The 16,381-nt window shown below is 42.3% G+C and overlaps 2 protein-coding genes across 3 annotated transcripts; one reads left to right on the plus strand and one right to left on the minus strand.

The window, feature by feature from the left end:
- Positions 1-926: 926 nt before the first annotated feature.
- Positions 927-8,514, plus strand: pcgf6 (polycomb group ring finger 6). Its single transcript, XM_034552034.1, has 10 exons — positions 927-1,420; positions 1,696-1,795; positions 2,266-2,362; positions 2,645-2,700; positions 2,815-2,874; positions 3,873-3,990; positions 5,628-5,655; positions 5,790-5,888; positions 7,616-7,702; positions 7,828-8,514. Exons 1-10 carry the CDS (start codon positions 1,334-1,336, stop codon positions 7,876-7,878), a joined length of 783 nt encoding a protein of 260 aa, XP_034407925.1. The 5' UTR covers positions 927-1,333; the 3' UTR covers positions 7,879-8,514.
- Positions 8,515-9,157: 643 nt separating this feature from the next.
- Positions 9,158-16,374, minus strand: inaa (internexin neuronal intermediate filament protein, alpha a). 2 transcript variants are annotated; one of them, XM_034552031.1, is made up of 6 exons: positions 16,293-16,374; positions 14,369-14,664; positions 12,866-13,096; positions 12,243-12,770; positions 10,145-10,269; positions 9,158-10,038 (listed from the first exon to the last, which is right to left on the minus strand). In XM_034552031.1, the coding sequence occupies exons 2-6, from the start codon at positions 14,657-14,659 to the stop codon at positions 9,849-9,851; spliced, it is 1,365 nt and encodes a 454-aa protein (XP_034407922.1). In that variant the 5' UTR covers positions 14,660-14,664; positions 16,293-16,374; the 3' UTR covers positions 9,158-9,848. The 2 variants fall into 2 exon arrangements, with proteins under 2 accessions (XP_034407922.1, XP_034407924.1); XM_034552033.1 differs by having other exon boundaries at positions 16,289-16,374.
- Positions 16,375-16,381: the final 7 nt, after the last annotated feature.

The following is a 16,381-nucleotide window of genomic DNA, read 5'->3' on the forward strand; positions in this document are numbered from 1 at the left end:
ACTGCAACATTTAACACCATATTCACTGGGACTCTTCCTGTATTGTTACCACAGAAAGAAAGAAAGAAAGAAAGAAAGAAGCTTTAGCTCTGAAATTCTAAATCCTTTTATTTGGTCAGATTTATTTTTTTGGGGTTGTTCAAAACTTGTTAGAAAAAGAAAAGAAAAAAATATACACATATACGTACATTATATATGTACATTTTAATTTTATTTATAAAAAGTGTTTTTTATTATGTTGGGCAACTATTTCACGAAAACAATGTTTGCTTGATACACTTACTGAACAAATTGTTGTTTCCGTGCTTTTTTTAAATTTCGGAAAATAATAAATACAGACACATATACAGCAATAATTAAGAAATAACATTTTGTCAAGCTTGCACAGCGCGTAAGGATGTGCTTCGAGCCCTCTGTTGGCAACATCAGAGCAGTCGCTGCTTCCTTTTTTATTCGTACTATTATTAATAGTATTTATTTTTCTTTACTTTATTAATGATATTCATCATTTTAATTCTTCCTGTTTTATTTGTTTGTAGAGCCTTCTTCCTCGTGTATTGCAGTCACCGGAAAATACCTAATTGTATCTTCAAAATAAATGTACTTGATTTGTCAATCGTGTTTAGAATTATTAGAAAAGTAAGCGAATCACTGAACGTACTTATATTTCATGCTGTATGTTTAATTCCAGTTCACACTTATATTACATAAGAGTCCCCCCCATGTATGGCTAGGTTATTCTCATATGTTGGGAAATGTTGTTTTGGAAGGCTTTGAGGACGTATGTTGTATTTATGCATAGCTACAGGTTAAATAATATTGCGAGACTTAAGTATTTGTCAAGGGGGGTAGCATTTAGACTGAACATGTTTGTCCATTTTGTTTAGAATTGAGCGGAACATTGCTTTTCTGGTCAGATCGCCTTTATTCTGAAAAAACCAGACCGGAAACCGTGTTGTTATTACCGCTCGCGGAACACGCGCGAGGTAAATTGAGTAGTTAACGTCAGTGCGAAAAAGGCATCAAAGTAACTTAGATAAAGTTAGGAAATCCTTTATTTTGTGGTAGTTTTTTTGCTGTAATAGCACGCACTGGAGCGTTTGACCAACCAACGGAGGTCATATTAGCAACTAAGCTAGCTAATTAACTTAAATCTGTAAGCGCATAGTGTGTACGTTTGTTAGCCCGCTAGCCAAGCATAGCTAACTTCACTCATTTCAAATAGCGTCGACGTCTAAGAGCCAAGTTGTACTTTAAAATAAACCTTTTATTTAGCTTCCGAGACTTCCGAGAAAAGGGACGTCTGTCACGGTGTCGTTAGCGGCCGTTGGGAATGTCGCCTCCTCTATATCTGTCGTTATTAGGTCGCCAGAGTCATGAAAGGTCAACGAACATATCAGACAGCGATTCAGAGGAAGAGGTACATTTACTGACCGTTGTATTTGAATGTTACTCACACTGACTGTCCAATTCTACTTAAAAGTCACTTGACTCATAAGGAAGACTATTTTTTAATTCCTTACCTTTCTGACAACTGACAATTAATGTTAGCTAATTATATCATGTCGTGCAGCAGCTGAGACCTAAAGTCACACGTATCATTGCTTCAGAAACTAGTTAGCGTTCGGCTGCATGTCCTATCTTTTAACGGCTGTAACCTTTTTGACTTTTTCTTTTAAATCTTCTTTCCCCCAGCCCAAGCTCCCCCTCAATCAATTATATCCGTATATCCGCTGTGCTCTTTGCTGTGGCTTCTTCATCGACGCCACCACCATCACGGAGTGCCTGCACACATGTGAGTTCCAGCGTTTAGTTCCCAGAGGACCACGAGGAGTTCCCCATATTATTGATTCGGGTTCTCCCGTGGGAATCAAACTTTGTGGGGCACAGTGAGGCTCACGAGAAGGGGGTGCAGTGGTTTTACAGTATGCCACTAAACTGTCAGGATGCCCATACAAACATTTACTCTGACACACGTGGTATGGATGTACAGTGACAAGAGAATGACAGTCTCCATTGTTTGCCAAGCGATGATCTTTGAAAAGTTGACAAAACATAATGCTCACTAAATATAAAGAATACTATAACAATACTTTAACAAACATGTTTGAATTAAAGGATTCTTACCAAAAGTGTTAGTTAAAAAATAAATGTTATTTTTTTCTTAAATATGAATCCGTTTATTCAGCATTAAAGTCCACATTAGTTTGGCTATGCATCACACATAAGGTGCTGACTGTCTGACATTGTGTGTTCTTTTACCAGTTTGCAAATGCTGCATCGTGAAGCACTTTTTCCATAGCAACAGGTGTCCCACGTGTGGCATCGTTGTCCACCAGACGCAACCCCTTTACAACATCAGGTAGGTGTGTTAATTCTCGATGTATTGGATGATGTGGATCCCCTAACCGTACCTGTTAAATGAATAGATGGTCGTCAACCCAACCATTTAAATACGTTTTTCAGAGGGTTAGGTATTTAAGTGTGGGGAAAATGCCACATAATTATTCTGGAAATTGGAATGCATTCATGTTCTTGTAAGTAGCTTATTGTCAAGACTCTGGATTTTTGACATGATGAATTCTCTAATTGGATATAGATTCTAGGATTGTCAATGGGTGATAAAGCAGTCTTTTTCCTGCAGGCCTGACAGACAGCTGCAGGATATCGTTTACAAAATGGTTCCCTTCCTGGAGAAGTGTAAGTAGATTATACAAAGTATGATGTAGTTTGTGGTTAATCATGTACATTGTGTCATTTTCTTTTTGAATTTCAAAATTGAACTCATTCATTTTGTTTTGTTTTGTGCAACAGCTGAACAAGTGCGAATGTGTAACTTCTACAAAGAGAGAGGGCTGCCGGTGCCAAAAGCAGGTAGAACAGTTCACTACTAAAGGTTTAAGGTTGGATGAACGCTTGTGATCCTCGGCTTTGTGTCATGTAACACAATTTTTCACCGTCTTTCTGGGTTAAACACTTATTGAAGTATTTGCAATGTTAGTTCACACACTCCAAAGAAGACATCGAATCATATTTAACACACGTGACACTGTTGGTCATAGAGCTTCTGAATGAATCTGCTCCATTCTTTGTCAGTCAGTGGCAAGTTGGTTGTCTCTCACTGCAGTGCCATCTTTTGATCAGAGTATTTACACCTCAAATGTTTAAAAACCCAATAATTTTACACAAACGAACATATTCTATATAGATCATGCAGATCTGGGCTGAGGTTTTGCTCCTTTAGTGTCAGGTTTTACTAAACGTTATTGTAGTGTGTAAGCAATCTTAAAAAAAATACTGAACTGGGAGTCCAAAGAAATACATTTCTTTCGCACAGTCATGCTCATACACGCACGAAGGCAAGTGACCACCGCCTGCCGAGGTGATATTCCTGCTAAATGTGGCTCCTAATCGTCCTGGATAACCGTTGACTAACTTGTGTCAAGTCATGTCACATGGTTTCACATGCAAGTTGCTACTTAAGGGGCTGAAATTCTTAATGTGAGTCAAGGTATGCTTAAAATGTGTAAATATGAGTCACTGCTTGCAAGCGACTGTGGTCTTTATCTTTCTATCAGTCAATGATCAATTTGTGGTGATTTCTAAGCACATCAGAGATGATTTCATGTTTAAATGGTAGCCTTGGACTGCTTTTTCAGACTTCTACAGAGAGGAATATAACATTGTATGCAGCGATCCTTGTCATACCACGGAGAGCATCACTGAAAATGTCCTGGAAAAGTCCTGAAAAATAGATATTCTTGAAAAGAGTGGGAACCAGTGGATCAAACGCATCGCTCTGCTGTTGGTTGACGCTGCTACTTCGGAGGTTACATTTCGCCTCCCTGTGTTTTCTCTCTCCTGCTCTGCAGTGGTGGTCTCCCCTCCGGGTCCAGTGGTGATAAAGAGGCAGAAGAAGGAAAACATTCCCCAGTCTATGTTCACCATTCCTCCGGAGCTGGACGTATCTCTTCTGCTGGATTTTGTTGGGTAAGGATCTAATGCTACTGTCCAGCATCAGTTGCAGTCAGGCCCGGGGTGGAGAATCGGGAGAGTTCCCGGTGGGCCGCTTCACTTCTGGGCCGGTCGAGAATTTTATTTGTTGACATTTGTCACGTTAGTTCATCTTCTCTTAAAGTGGGCTACACACATTCTGACACCTCTGCATGGGTTGTACCATGACAGGAGGAAGAGGGCAGGAGGGGCTGAAAAAGCCAGGTTGAAAAAAAGAAAGGCATTGGAGGAGGATGCTGCCAAATGTGCCAAACTTACTGATTCATTTTCAAGAGGACAAACACAAGTGTCAACTGGTAAAGAGAGACAAAGGCCTAATGATTAGCAACGTAACTATTCGGCTAACGTTGTAGGCTTGATTAATAGCGTTGTCGCGTTGTCAACCTTTTCCCAAGCAAAATATTAAATTGAATTAAAATATTAGCCTTTTTATATCACCCAAAATATGGCGATCCATAGACTTTGCAAATATTGATATATAATATTGATATTGAAGTATGCAGTAATATGACTCAGATAAGACAGTCTGTATACTGTGTTGTGAGTTGAACTGTAAACATTAGTTCAATATCCCTCTTTGTTGAGTGGGATATGTTTCAAATGTTTTATTTATTTATTTCTGCTCTTGTTAATTTATCAACCTATCCTTGTGGAATATTTTGTGTTAACTTCTCATCTTAAGTGGATTATTATTGTTGTATTTAACCTTTACATTATTTGTTGGACCATGGTATTAATAAAAACAAACTACAGGATAGTAAGAGCTGAACTGTTGCTACATTTATCCAATTTCCACTACCATGGAAAAAGTGGGCTGGTCTTGAGCCTGAAATTCCCGGGCTGAAAAGTGTCCCCACTCCAGCCCTGTTTGCAGTTGTCGTCTTTCTTTTCTTATTTCTCTGCCTGTGAACTGGTTGTCGTGGTCTATTTTCGCTGTCGGTTTGCCAGTCACAGTGTTCTAACAACAAGTCTGACCAATAGGCATTTTCACAGCAGACATTGGACTTGTCGTCGCAGTAAAAGCACAGGTGTAACTAATCGCTTTAGCATTGGCTCTGCTGCCAAGGGTCAGGCATGCATGGGAAACACCAGAAACCCTGCAGCTTGTAGCTCCTAACGGATACAAGTGAAATGTTTTTAAATCAAATTTGGGTGTTTGTAGTCTTTTGTGAAAATGGCCTAGTTGTGTTCTCGACGTCCCACATGGGAAATGCAAACTCCCAAGTTCAGTATGAAGTAGCAGTACCATTCCAGCGAGGATGAAACACAAACCTGGACGTTCATTGCTGTTCATTTGCCTTGTGTTCCAGCTATAAATCATTCTCTTAATTCACAAATATGAAACCACTGCTGCTCTCTAGTCTGTTATGATTATATTATAAATAACACATTCCCGTTTAAAGCATAGGGATGTTGCATGGCGACATAAATATGATGCTCTTGGTATTTCTTCGCCATTGAGTAAAAAGTGGAACCCAGTTTGTAGCAGTTAATTAAATTACCCTGCAGTTACATGGACATGCCACTAGATGGTCCTATTGTCTTCAATCGAATACTTGCTATGTACCAAAAAGTTGTTCTCACTGCATGTTGACTTCTGTTTTGTTTTTCAGGGCTGAAGAGGGCATCAATAGCTATAAGGTAACCTAAATATTATTAATCCTAAATATTAACTGCACTCCTTTTTTAAAAAAAAATAGTTTTTGAATCGATTACATTACTAAAGAAGTTTGATTCAGCACGTTCCACGCTGACCTTCCTGTCCCTCTCTTCAGCCGTTGGAGAGGCGGTACGTTCGCGTGTCGGGCGAGGCCACCGTCCGCCACGTGGAGCTGTTCATCAGGAGGAAGATGGAGCTGAGCACCACCTGCCAGGTGAGTCTGCCAAGCTGACAGCTGACGAGTTCACAAACGGACAAGGCCGCTGGCTTGATGCTGACGGTCTTACTTTTGGAAGCGGGACAGCAAAGGAAGCCGGCATTACAGCACATAGTGTAGGCGTGCTTGGAGGACAGGGTCACGCTGATGTGTGGGTGCCTTTTTACAGGGCTTGACATTAAGCTTTTTCAGGTTTTACTTCCTCAATAGCTGAAATAGAAAATATAGGCCGGTCAATAAATGAATACAATCCAGAGATTTGAACAATTGGAAGAAAAAAGTATTCAAATTGTAAATGTTTTTTTTATTTTTCATACTCGTACAAATTTATTGTGTCCTCTCGTTAGCTGTTTTATTCCTGTATTATAAGCTGCTTGGAGCTTGTGTTAGGAAGGTAAATAAGTCCCATTTCCTCTAATATATATTTTATGTCTCCTTTTAAACAGCTGCTCAAGTTTTTTTTAACCAAAATCTTTTACAAGATTACATTTGAACACGCCACAAATGTTTCCACGTATTGTAATCCCCTCGGCCAGGGATTTCTGAACTACATTAATGTGCACTCATGCCGAAGCTTAAAAGCAACACACACCAGCTGTATGCATCAGATATGACACAGCTTTATTTCAACTCTACAGACAAGTGGAAATTGGATCACATTGGACACACCTGGACTGGCCTGAGAACGTCGCGAAATAAACTTTCACCGGATGATTTAGGTCTGCAGTTTATCAGCGACGTGTATGAGCGCCGCTGTCGACTGCAGTCTCTGCTAATGGTTAAAAGCACAAACTCGTGTCAAACGTGCGTCTCATACGAGCCAAAGGCAACAGGACCGTTGGCGTTGAAGACATTGCCTCACTCCTTCAAGAGGTTTTCCAAGTCCTTTTGTGAGACTCAATGTCCGTATGTCCAAGGAATGGAAACATGAGCGGAGGAAAGAGAAATGAACACGTGTACACTCGGGAGACAAAACACCTGCCGAGTACGAGCAGAAATGCCCAAAATAGAAGGGCAAACGCTTGGTCAAAGCTCACCAGGGTGCCTGCATCTAAAGGACAACAGACACTTGTTAAGCACACGCTGTAATCTGATTTATAATCGCATAATTAGTGCAGCGATGCCAAGCGTCTGTCTCAGAGAAGCCTCATGGTTGTAAATATAAGCGCTACTAACCGAGGTGTCCTCCTCCTCCTCCTCAGAGACGAACAGAAAAGTTAAAGTGGGTACAGGTGATGGTGTGTTTGGTATTTAGGAACACGTGGATGAGGATTAGCAGCTTAGGTTGATTTCCCGGCCTGTCTGGATGAACCTAGAAAGGGCACAGAAAGGGCAGAAAGACTAACGAGAGGTCACCGTTCATTGTTGCAGACAGAGGACAGTTGTATACTTGCTCCTTTTTTAATTTTTTATAATACCTTTTGGAAATGACTAGCTGCCCTTTTTTGAAGTTGTTCAATTAATTTTATATAGCCCAATATCATAAATTATGAATTTGCCTCAGAGGGCTTTACAATTTGTACACATACGACATCCCTGACCCAGGACCTCACATCATCTCCTTCCAGTTTATCACACATTTCCAAGGCATCTCTTGTCTGTTCAGTGTTCTGGGCGGTATGTTTTTTTTGTTTGTTGGGGGCTTATAGTTAATTAGTCACCGACCCAAATACCTTGAAACGTTATGGCCTAATCACGAAAAGGTGTTTCTCGGTTTCCTGCAGGTGGATGTGGTTTGTGGAGACCACCTGCTGGACCACTACCAGTCGCTCAAAGACATACAGAACTCTGTGGGCGAAGAGGCACTCCAGGTAAGCCCCTCCAAAAACACACGACCGGAAACTAAACCGCAACTAACATAATGGGAATCGTGGCGAAGGGCAGGAAATACCTTTTTCAGTGACGCTTTTTGGTGTTGTGTCCCCTTCTGCTCCAGGATGGTCTGTTGGTGCTGCACTTTGGCCTGGTCCTGCCCTCCCAGCCTTAAGAATCAAGGTGTACGGAACACTTTTTGGGGGTTTTGTTCCTCTTCCTCGGGCTCTGGTCATAATGTGGAGGGAAGTTTCTAGGTGCTCCACAGCTGCTCGGGACGTCTTGTCAGCTGGTGGCCGGCGAGACGTTCTTCAACAAATGTTTGACTCGAGACTCATCGTCTCGTATTCGGGGCGAGCCGCGCATCTGCAGCAGGCCTTCGCTAAACTGTACGGTGCCCCTCTGCCAGTGGGTCTGTAACTTTTGAAGCGGCGACTCTGGGAAGGTGAAACGACGTCGGGTCTGAAGAGCTGCATCATTCTAGTTAAGTCATCTCTCTCTCTGGAAAGCGGGGGCCGCTATCTAAATTCCCTCTATTTATGATCCAAGGGCTCGGGGGGATTTCAGATCATTTTTAAAGGGCTTGAAACTACAACTACCAAAGGTTTGTGTGTGTTTATTTTTAATTGCAACTTGGTTCTTGTTGATGTACTTGTTTAAATTAAGAGCTTTTGTATAGGCTCTCTGCTGATGTAAATAATGCATTTGACTTGATGCTCACCAGATGAGGACAAAAGTAGTTTTGTATAGTCTATGAAACGTTTCCTACTTGCTTTTTTCAGAATTGACTATTAAATTACTAGAAAAAACATTTCCTGATTCCTCCATGTTTCCTGTTTTTGTATTCAGGTCAATGCCTCCAATCTTCAATACCAGCACTTACAGAGATGGCACAACTGACATTAATGTGAAGCGTTTATGTGGTTATTTCATATATCGTGTTCCACTAATTCAGTCTCCATTTCAAAGGCCCAGTATATGTGTATGTGTGTGTGTGTGTGTATATGTATATGTATGTGTGTGTATATATATAATATATATATGTATATATATATATATATATATATATATATATATATATATATATATATATAATATATATATATATATTTTTTTTTTGAGTTTGCAATTTGCAGTTATTAAAAAAAGAAGTAGTTTCTATGTGGTGCTTGTGTGAAACGTTTCCACTGCCATGTGGGCCAAGACTCCTGCACGAGATTCTAAAGCTGAATGATGTTCTGGCTAAATCAAGTTTTAAGAAAAATAATAAATATAAATGAGTTGTTAAAGTATAGCTGATATATAGTATTGATCCGAGGCCCTTTCCCAATGTGGCTTGAACTAGTGGAGATGATATCTAACAAGGGGATGCTCAATGAACATCCTCCTGTAGCTGTGAATACGCTGACTTGCATAATGAAAGCAGAGGAAACCATGAGTCAGTCATGTGATTTTATTCATTGCAACTGAAACAACAGCGTGTGTTTTTGTAGTTTTTCCCCCCAGAAGGTGTATACATTGACACTGCAGCTTGTTGGACTAACATGTACTGAACATCTTTCCCAGCTAATGCCTTATAGTGTTTACATGATAATAATCTGATATTCCTTGTGCAATTACAGTCTTTTCCAACCCAGAATACTGTAGCGGTTATGTAACACAGAACACATCCGTCTAAGCTTCATGAAACCGAACAACACCCATCATCCTCCGAACACCCTGAAGGTGTTGCATTGCAGTTTACCTCTAAGTTCAACATCATAGCACAACAGGAACACATGCTGCGTTAACGGAGACGTGAAACTAAACTAACGCTCAACGTTTTGTTTTTCTTCTTCTCACACAGTCAGTAAAATATCACACAGAATTACAACGTTAAATCCTACCCCGGAACTCTCTGTACCTTGTTACGTATTAAATAGTGGTCCAATATGTGCAACATGACCCTATTCCTCTGAGGATGCACAGCACTATGGTCTCTTTTTAGATTACGAACATCCTCTAAAAACTGAGACACGGTCCAAGGAGAACAAGACCTTGATCATCACCTAAAATATTGACTTTCAGCTCCAGTTCCAAAATACAGAATGCGACTACGAACTCACTACGCAGACGTGATGACCACATTGCCCTGTCTATTTTCATTTAGTTGTTGGAGTTGATGTCTGCCTCGTCTTTCTCCTCGCTGCTCTCCTTGAAGGTCTCCTTGGCCCCGTCTTTCTCCCTCTGGGTGCCCCGGGAAGAGCTGGCCGAGCCCCGGGACTGGTAGCCGTAGCCGGCGGTACCGAAAGACATCCCAGAGTTAAAGTGAGTCTCCTCGCCCTCCAGCAGTTTCCTCGTTTGGGACCAAAACAAACAAAATGTCAGACCGGATACACACGACTCAATGCACCTGAACCTAGTCTACAAGGCCAAAGAGATCTTTAGGTGCGGATCAGCACCTGTATGCAGCGATTTCTATGTCCAGGGCCATCTTGACATTGAGCAGGTCCTGGTACTCCCTCAGGTGCTGGGCCATCTCGCCCTTCAGGTTCCTCAGCTCAGTATCCAGGTGGCCGATGGTGTCCTGTTTCATAGGAAATAAGGAAAGGAGGGGGATTACCAGTAGTGCCAATCACATTCACTTACTTTGCATGTACTGTATCCAGACTGTTTTTAATCCACTATGATACAGACTTCTGCTGTGGTATAACTGTGGGCCATTTCCTTTTGTAAGGCAATAACCTTTGGGGCTTAGCTGTAGCTTCTCTACGACCTTCCTGTATCCGATTTAGCAGGTCAGAGGTTAATCTAATTGACACTCAGGGTCAATTCGCTAAGAACTGTTGCAGTCAGGTTCATCGGGCATGCCACGCACAACAAAAAGGTGTTCTGACTAAACCTGAATTAGACGATCTTGACACAAAAGTGTTTTATTTCAGGCGCCGCCTGAGTCGGTGGCTCGCACCGCATCTTGCTAACAGCGCATCTTGCTAACAGCGCATCTTGCTAACAGCGCGAGCTACGGCAAGACGTGCTGATGGAGCAAACCGTGTTTTACCCAGTTTGTTACATACGAGGTCTTGTCAAAATAAACTAGATAACTTTGTTTAGGTTTAGGCCACAGAACTACTTGGTTAGGTTTAGGCAAAGATCTTCGTTTGGGTTAAAATAAATACGATTGTTCCGAGCGGCACAAGAAAACCTGATAATTCATGTGCCTGCACACGAAACTAATCTATTTCACGCTACATCTCATTTAATTAGTTTGAAGAACCATAGAGTAATGGTTTTGGGGGAAGGTTAAATGCTATGGAAAAGTGACTGATGGGTTTTATCGTTACGCGATTTAATTAGATACTAGCTCGACTGTTGGAAGTCAAACTCGGGCACAAGAATTACAATCCAGGAGCGTGTGAATGATTACTTTAAAGTCTGAGATGACCAGTACGCTGGACTCGCTCCACGACACATAAAGAAAGGTTGCGCTCCCCTGCTGTGTGCCGTTAGCTAACAGCTTTACTCCGACTGTGACATCCTTCATGAAGAACTTGACCCCGAAGATCTGCTCATTCCAATCCTATTATTCAGAGTTGTTGACAGTAATGTCCTCCACGCAGACTGCGCCAGCAGTGCTTCAGCAAGTGAATGTTTGAAAAGGAGGAGATTCAACAATTTTACAATTCTAGTGCTTGCGAAAAGTGTTTGTGTAATGTCTCGATTGCAAAGACGATATCTTCCCCGGTTTCAATGCTCAATTAGAATTACCAATTGCAGTTTTCACCAATGTCCATGTCCAAGATGTCATCACGTTGTCATTTGTGTGAAATCATCATAATCAGCTAATGAATTCTGGCGTTATGGCCAAAAACGTGTATTGTGAGGTCACAGTGACCTTGACCTTTTTAACAATCAACCTTTTCGCGGTAAGTTTGAAGGAAAATCCCTCAAGCCGTTCCTGAGAACTCATTCACAAGAACGGGACGGACGGACAAACAACCCGGAAACATAATCTCCGTCCGTAGCTGTTGCAGGCGAGGAGGCATAAAAAAACTGCATGAATTTGGTTTCCCCATTATCCGTAGGCCCATTAATACATCATGAAGTCACTTTTTTTGATGATACATACATATAAATATAGTAGACTGTATTTCTACAGAATGATGTCACAGCAACTTCATATACTATGAGATGTTGGTGTATTGGTACATAAGACCTTATTTTGTGTTGTGCTCATTAAAAATGTTAGCTTAAATATGAAAGACTTACTTAACACAAATGATATAAAACTAAATGTTATTTTTTGTTTTATTTGCCCTTGAACTAGTCTCCATTGTAAACTGTTATTTGTTTAGTGGATTATCAACAGTATCAGACAGTTTCAGAAAAAGAAAAAAAAACGTAACGCTAATAAGCACCCAAATTAAATCCCAGATTCAGAAAACTGGTTCTCCGTAAACATTACCACTATTGTCCACAGGGACCGCCAAAATGAACGTTCCTGTGTAGTAACTGTAAAAGGACTATGGTACAGTAGTGCTGATGGCTGTGCTTGCTTGCCTGCATGGCCGTGACTTCAGCACCGTGTGCGTCCTCCATCTCTGCGATCTGCCTCTCCAGAGACTCATTGGCGCCCCTCAGGCTCTCTATCTCAATGGTCTTGGACTGCATCTGCCTCCTGGACTCGCTGATCTCCTCCCTGCTGGCCCTCATGGCCTCGTTGCTCCTGGTGGCCTGCTCGCTGAGGCTGGCGAACTTGCTCTTGTACCACTCCTCGGCCGACTGCAGGTTTTTGGAGGCGATGGACTCGTACTGGCTGCGGATCTCCTTCAGGGCCGAGGTGAGGTCCGGCTTGGCGTGCTCCAGCTCCACGGAGACATGCTGCTCCTCCATCATGCTGCTCAGCTCCTGGATCTCCTCGTCGTGCACTTTCCTCAGGAAGACGATCTCGTCCATCAGCGACTCCAAGCGGCGCTCCAGGTCCAGGCGGACGGCCGTGGCGTCGTCCACGTCCTTCCTGAAGGACCTGAGGGTCTGCTCGGCCTCCTCGCGAGCCCTCATCTCCTCGTCACACTTCACACCGAGCTTCTGAAATGAGACATGAGAGGATTGGGAGATGAAGGGGGCCACCAAGGAAAGGTAACCAATTAATCTCCTCATCCTTCACTACCCCGCAGTTCTACCTGCAGCTCGTCCTCCATGTTGTTCCTCTCGATCAGGATGCGGTTGTTGTCCCTGCTCAGCTCCTCCACCTGGGTCCGCAGGTCCCTCAGCTCCTGCTGGTAGAGGTGGGCGACGCGGGACGGCTCGCCCTGCCGCTGCCGCAGCGTCACCAGCTCCACCTCCAGCACCTTGTTCTGCTGCTCCAGGTGCCGGACTTTATCGATGAACATGGCGAAACGGTCGTTCAGGCCCTGTTCATCGGAATAAACGAAAAAGCTCCTGTTCCCAAGCCAAACTTCCAAATCAACTTATTTTGAAAAGCTGATAATTGTGCACACTTTTGAGTACATTTATAACTTACAATGTGTTAAAGCTGCACTTTATGCACTTAAAAGTTGCCTTTAATTCGCCACTTGGGGGCGGCAGAACAATCTCTAAACACAACTTGTCCTCATATAGAGGATAGACATCTTAATGAAAGTAATTTGTCATTATCTGTGCGTTTTCCTAGACACGTGTTCATCTCCGCTCGTTACATGCACAGTCTTTTCAAAATGAACTTCCCTCTTCACAGGAACCAACGGGGTAAACTACTCACTTAAGTTCAGAGGGTTTTTGGCCACCTGACAAAAGTAAATCCAATATTTTCTTTCTCTCTCCTTCTCTCCTTTTAGATCTGTTTGTGGCTCCACCAACTCCTGGGAGATGGATCTGGCTGTCTAGCTGCTAAATTAATGCTTCCCCATCTTCACCAGCGAGCGGCACACTTGGTCTGTTGGGTGCTGGTGTTCTTGTTGTGATGTCAATATAATAGTCTTAATAGTCTTCTCATCCAGGAGGAAGTGCTCATCCAAAACTGGAAAGTAAAGCTAAGGTTTCCAAAATGAGCTTTCATTGTGGTAAAAAAAACATGAAACAATGAATTTTAGCATTATATTGGTTAAGGGCTTTGTAAAGTTAAGGATGAGTTAAGCTTGGCAATATATGTATATTTTATTTATTATATTTATTTATGTTGGGTATCCCAATATGGCAACATGGTTGTCTTTTTTCTGACTTTAATGTAAAGTGATGTCCTTTTTTGAACTTTCCGGACTTTTGGCTGTTCTATCATTTGCCTTTTTACCCACTTGGTCACTTGTAGCCACATTACTGATGATAACTTATAACAAATCTCGCAGATATTTTGGTTGAAAGCACCAACAGCCAACTCTGTATTGAGGTATAACTATTGTGATTTTTGATTTTCTCTATTTTGCCTAGCTGTAGAATGAGCTCATTCTGGCACTAAGAGACTCTCCATCCAACATACGTTGATTTATACTGTACTTTAGTAAATTAATGCAATTACACTCAAGGATTGGGTCAGAAAGGGTGGCCCTGTTTAGCTGTTATGAAAGTATAAAGTATCGGTTCTGGGATGAAATGTGCTGTTTGCATCTGTTGAGCTTGAGCTTATGAAACATATAATTTAACATGAAACATACCAATAATAAGTCTTTTCGTAGTAACCCAAAACACACCTGCAGCTGCTCCTTCTCGTTGGTCCTAACGACTTTGAACTCACTGTTGACCACGGAGGTCTGCGTCAGGTCAAGGGAGTCGGTGGGTACCGGGGAGTAAGAGGCACACCGGCCGAGCCGCCTGTACATGCCCATGGAGGACGCGCCGTGACGGGACCCAGCCATGGACCTGAGCCCTGGGGAGGCCCGAGGAGAGGGGCCGCCCATGCGCGAGGAAGAGACGGGGAACTTGGGAGAATCCCCAAAGATCTTCCGGTAGGACGACGAGGTGTAACGGTCCCCGTGGCTCATCTTTGCTGTGAGTCAGAGAAGAAGAAGAAGAAGAAGAAGAAGAAGAACATCAATTGAGGGGCTTAAAGAGCTTTGCAGGAGTTTATAGGCCGCAGGTGGAGCGAACCATTTTTACGCACGGCGGTCGCAGCGTGAATGAATGTCGATGTTGAACGATGATTTTTTTTTTCCAGAAAATGATTTTAACGAACACAGATGTGCAAAAGAAAAGGGGAATATTTCATACATGCTTCGTTCATTTCGTGTGCGTAAAATGATGGAACCGCCCACGGAGGCGCTTACGGTCATCGCGTGTCCTTTTCACGATGGTACAGTCCCACAGCTGAACTATGATGTGGTTCTATATGATGGGTGGAATGTGGCAATTTAACTCCCAGATAAAATGTCTTTATTGGGGAAATAAACCATTTGTTCCAATAACGACAGTGCATGGAACATATTTCACTGAATATAACAATATACGGTGATTCAAACTGACATCAAACTGAGCAGCTAAAAAGTTAATCACAATGTGGACATATTTCTTTATTTGAATGATAAAAAAGAGAAAAGTGTCTGGTTTGGGACTATTTTTCGCCCCAACACTTCTGTGACACTCACATTCAGTTGTGATGAGGATTAAAAAGCCCTTTAACATTTTTTTTTCTTCTGGATTGTGAACTTGTCTGAGCCTTTGGTTTCTTCAGTGAAGCCATTGTTCACGCACAGCTGCTTCCTCGTCGGGACTGTGTGAATGTGAACAGACCGAGATCTACGAATACCTTCTGACTCCCCTGTTTAGCTTAGAAAAACTACATATATTCCAATGATTCTTGTCGAACTTGTCCCTTTGAGGCCGTGTCCCGCATGTTGCGTCTCAGACGTGAGGGAAATGGGAGCTGTGCCGCTTTCATCCTTTTATCCACGTTTCTTGGGAGGTTTTTACGCACGGCGGCAGACAACTGATTTTAATGAACACCGATATACAAAATAAATGGGAAATATTTCAGACATGCTTTGTTTATTTCGCTTGCGTAAAATAACGGAACCGTCCACGGAGGAACGTGCACCATCTCCACGTGTGTTGTCTTTCACTCTACGTGGCTCTATATGGTGGGTAAGTTAATTTGTTGTTGTTATCTAATGGATTACGTCACAAAAATGGCCACATAAGTTGTATTAAGTGACGGAACCCTGCACACAACTAATTTGTTCATTGTTTATAACCCTCAGAGGCAATTTTTTAGGAATTTGTGTTGCCGTTCTCTCTTATTGCCAGTAGATGTCATCGCAAACCACGGGTTACCCAGTCTCTTAATCTAATCTTGTTGTTTCGATCCAAAGATAATACTGTCCGACAACCTGTGTGTGTGTGTGTGTGTGTGAGAGTGCGTGCACGTGTGCGTGTGTCCGTGTATATCTATATGTTTGAATAAGTGTGTGTGCTGGTTGAGTGAGGAGCTGAGGAAAGACAGCATACAAGCGTGTGCCCAGTAAATCATTATATTACTATCTCCTGGTAACACTATATATAGCACGCGGCCATATGGTGAATATGTGTTTGTGGTATTGAACTGTGAATTTATACAAAATATAACAACGTATACACACTCATATCTCTGTCACGGATGGATATACAGCAACGCCCACCTGCCTTTAAATCTTTAATGGGGGAGGAATTCCGTAAACGGTCCGGGAGTTGGGATCCCTTTACACCGCACACAGCTGTGGAGGGCTGCGTGA

This window comes from Cyclopterus lumpus, chromosome 15, assembly GCF_009769545.1.
Source record: "Cyclopterus lumpus isolate fCycLum1 chromosome 15, fCycLum1.pri, whole genome shotgun sequence".
NCBI classification, from domain to species: domain Eukaryota; kingdom Metazoa; phylum Chordata; class Actinopteri; order Perciformes; family Cyclopteridae; genus Cyclopterus; species Cyclopterus lumpus.

Coding starts and splice junctions, on each gene's coding strand:
- pcgf6 (XM_034552034.1), top strand. CDS start 1,334: ATGTCGCCTCCTCTATATCTGTCGTTATTAGGTCGCCAGAGTCATGAA. Junction 5,656..5,789: donor AGGGCATCAATAGCTATAAG/GTAACCTAAATA, acceptor CCCTCTCTTCAG/CCGTTGGAGAGGCGGTACGT. Junction 5,889..7,615: donor AGCTGAGCACCACCTGCCAG/GTGAGTCTGCCA, acceptor GGTTTCCTGCAG/GTGGATGTGGTTTGTGGAGA.
- inaa (XM_034552031.1), bottom strand. CDS start 14,659: ATGAGCCACGGGGACCGTTACACCTCGTCGTCCTACCGGAAGATCTTT. Junction 12,771..12,865: donor ACATGGAGGACGAGCTGCAG/GTAGAACTGCGG, acceptor GTCTCATTTCAG/AAGCTCGGTGTGAAGTGTGA. Junction 10,270..12,242: donor CTGAAGTCACGGCCATGCAG/GCAAGCAAGCAC, acceptor CCTATGAAACAG/GACACCATCGGCCACCTGGA.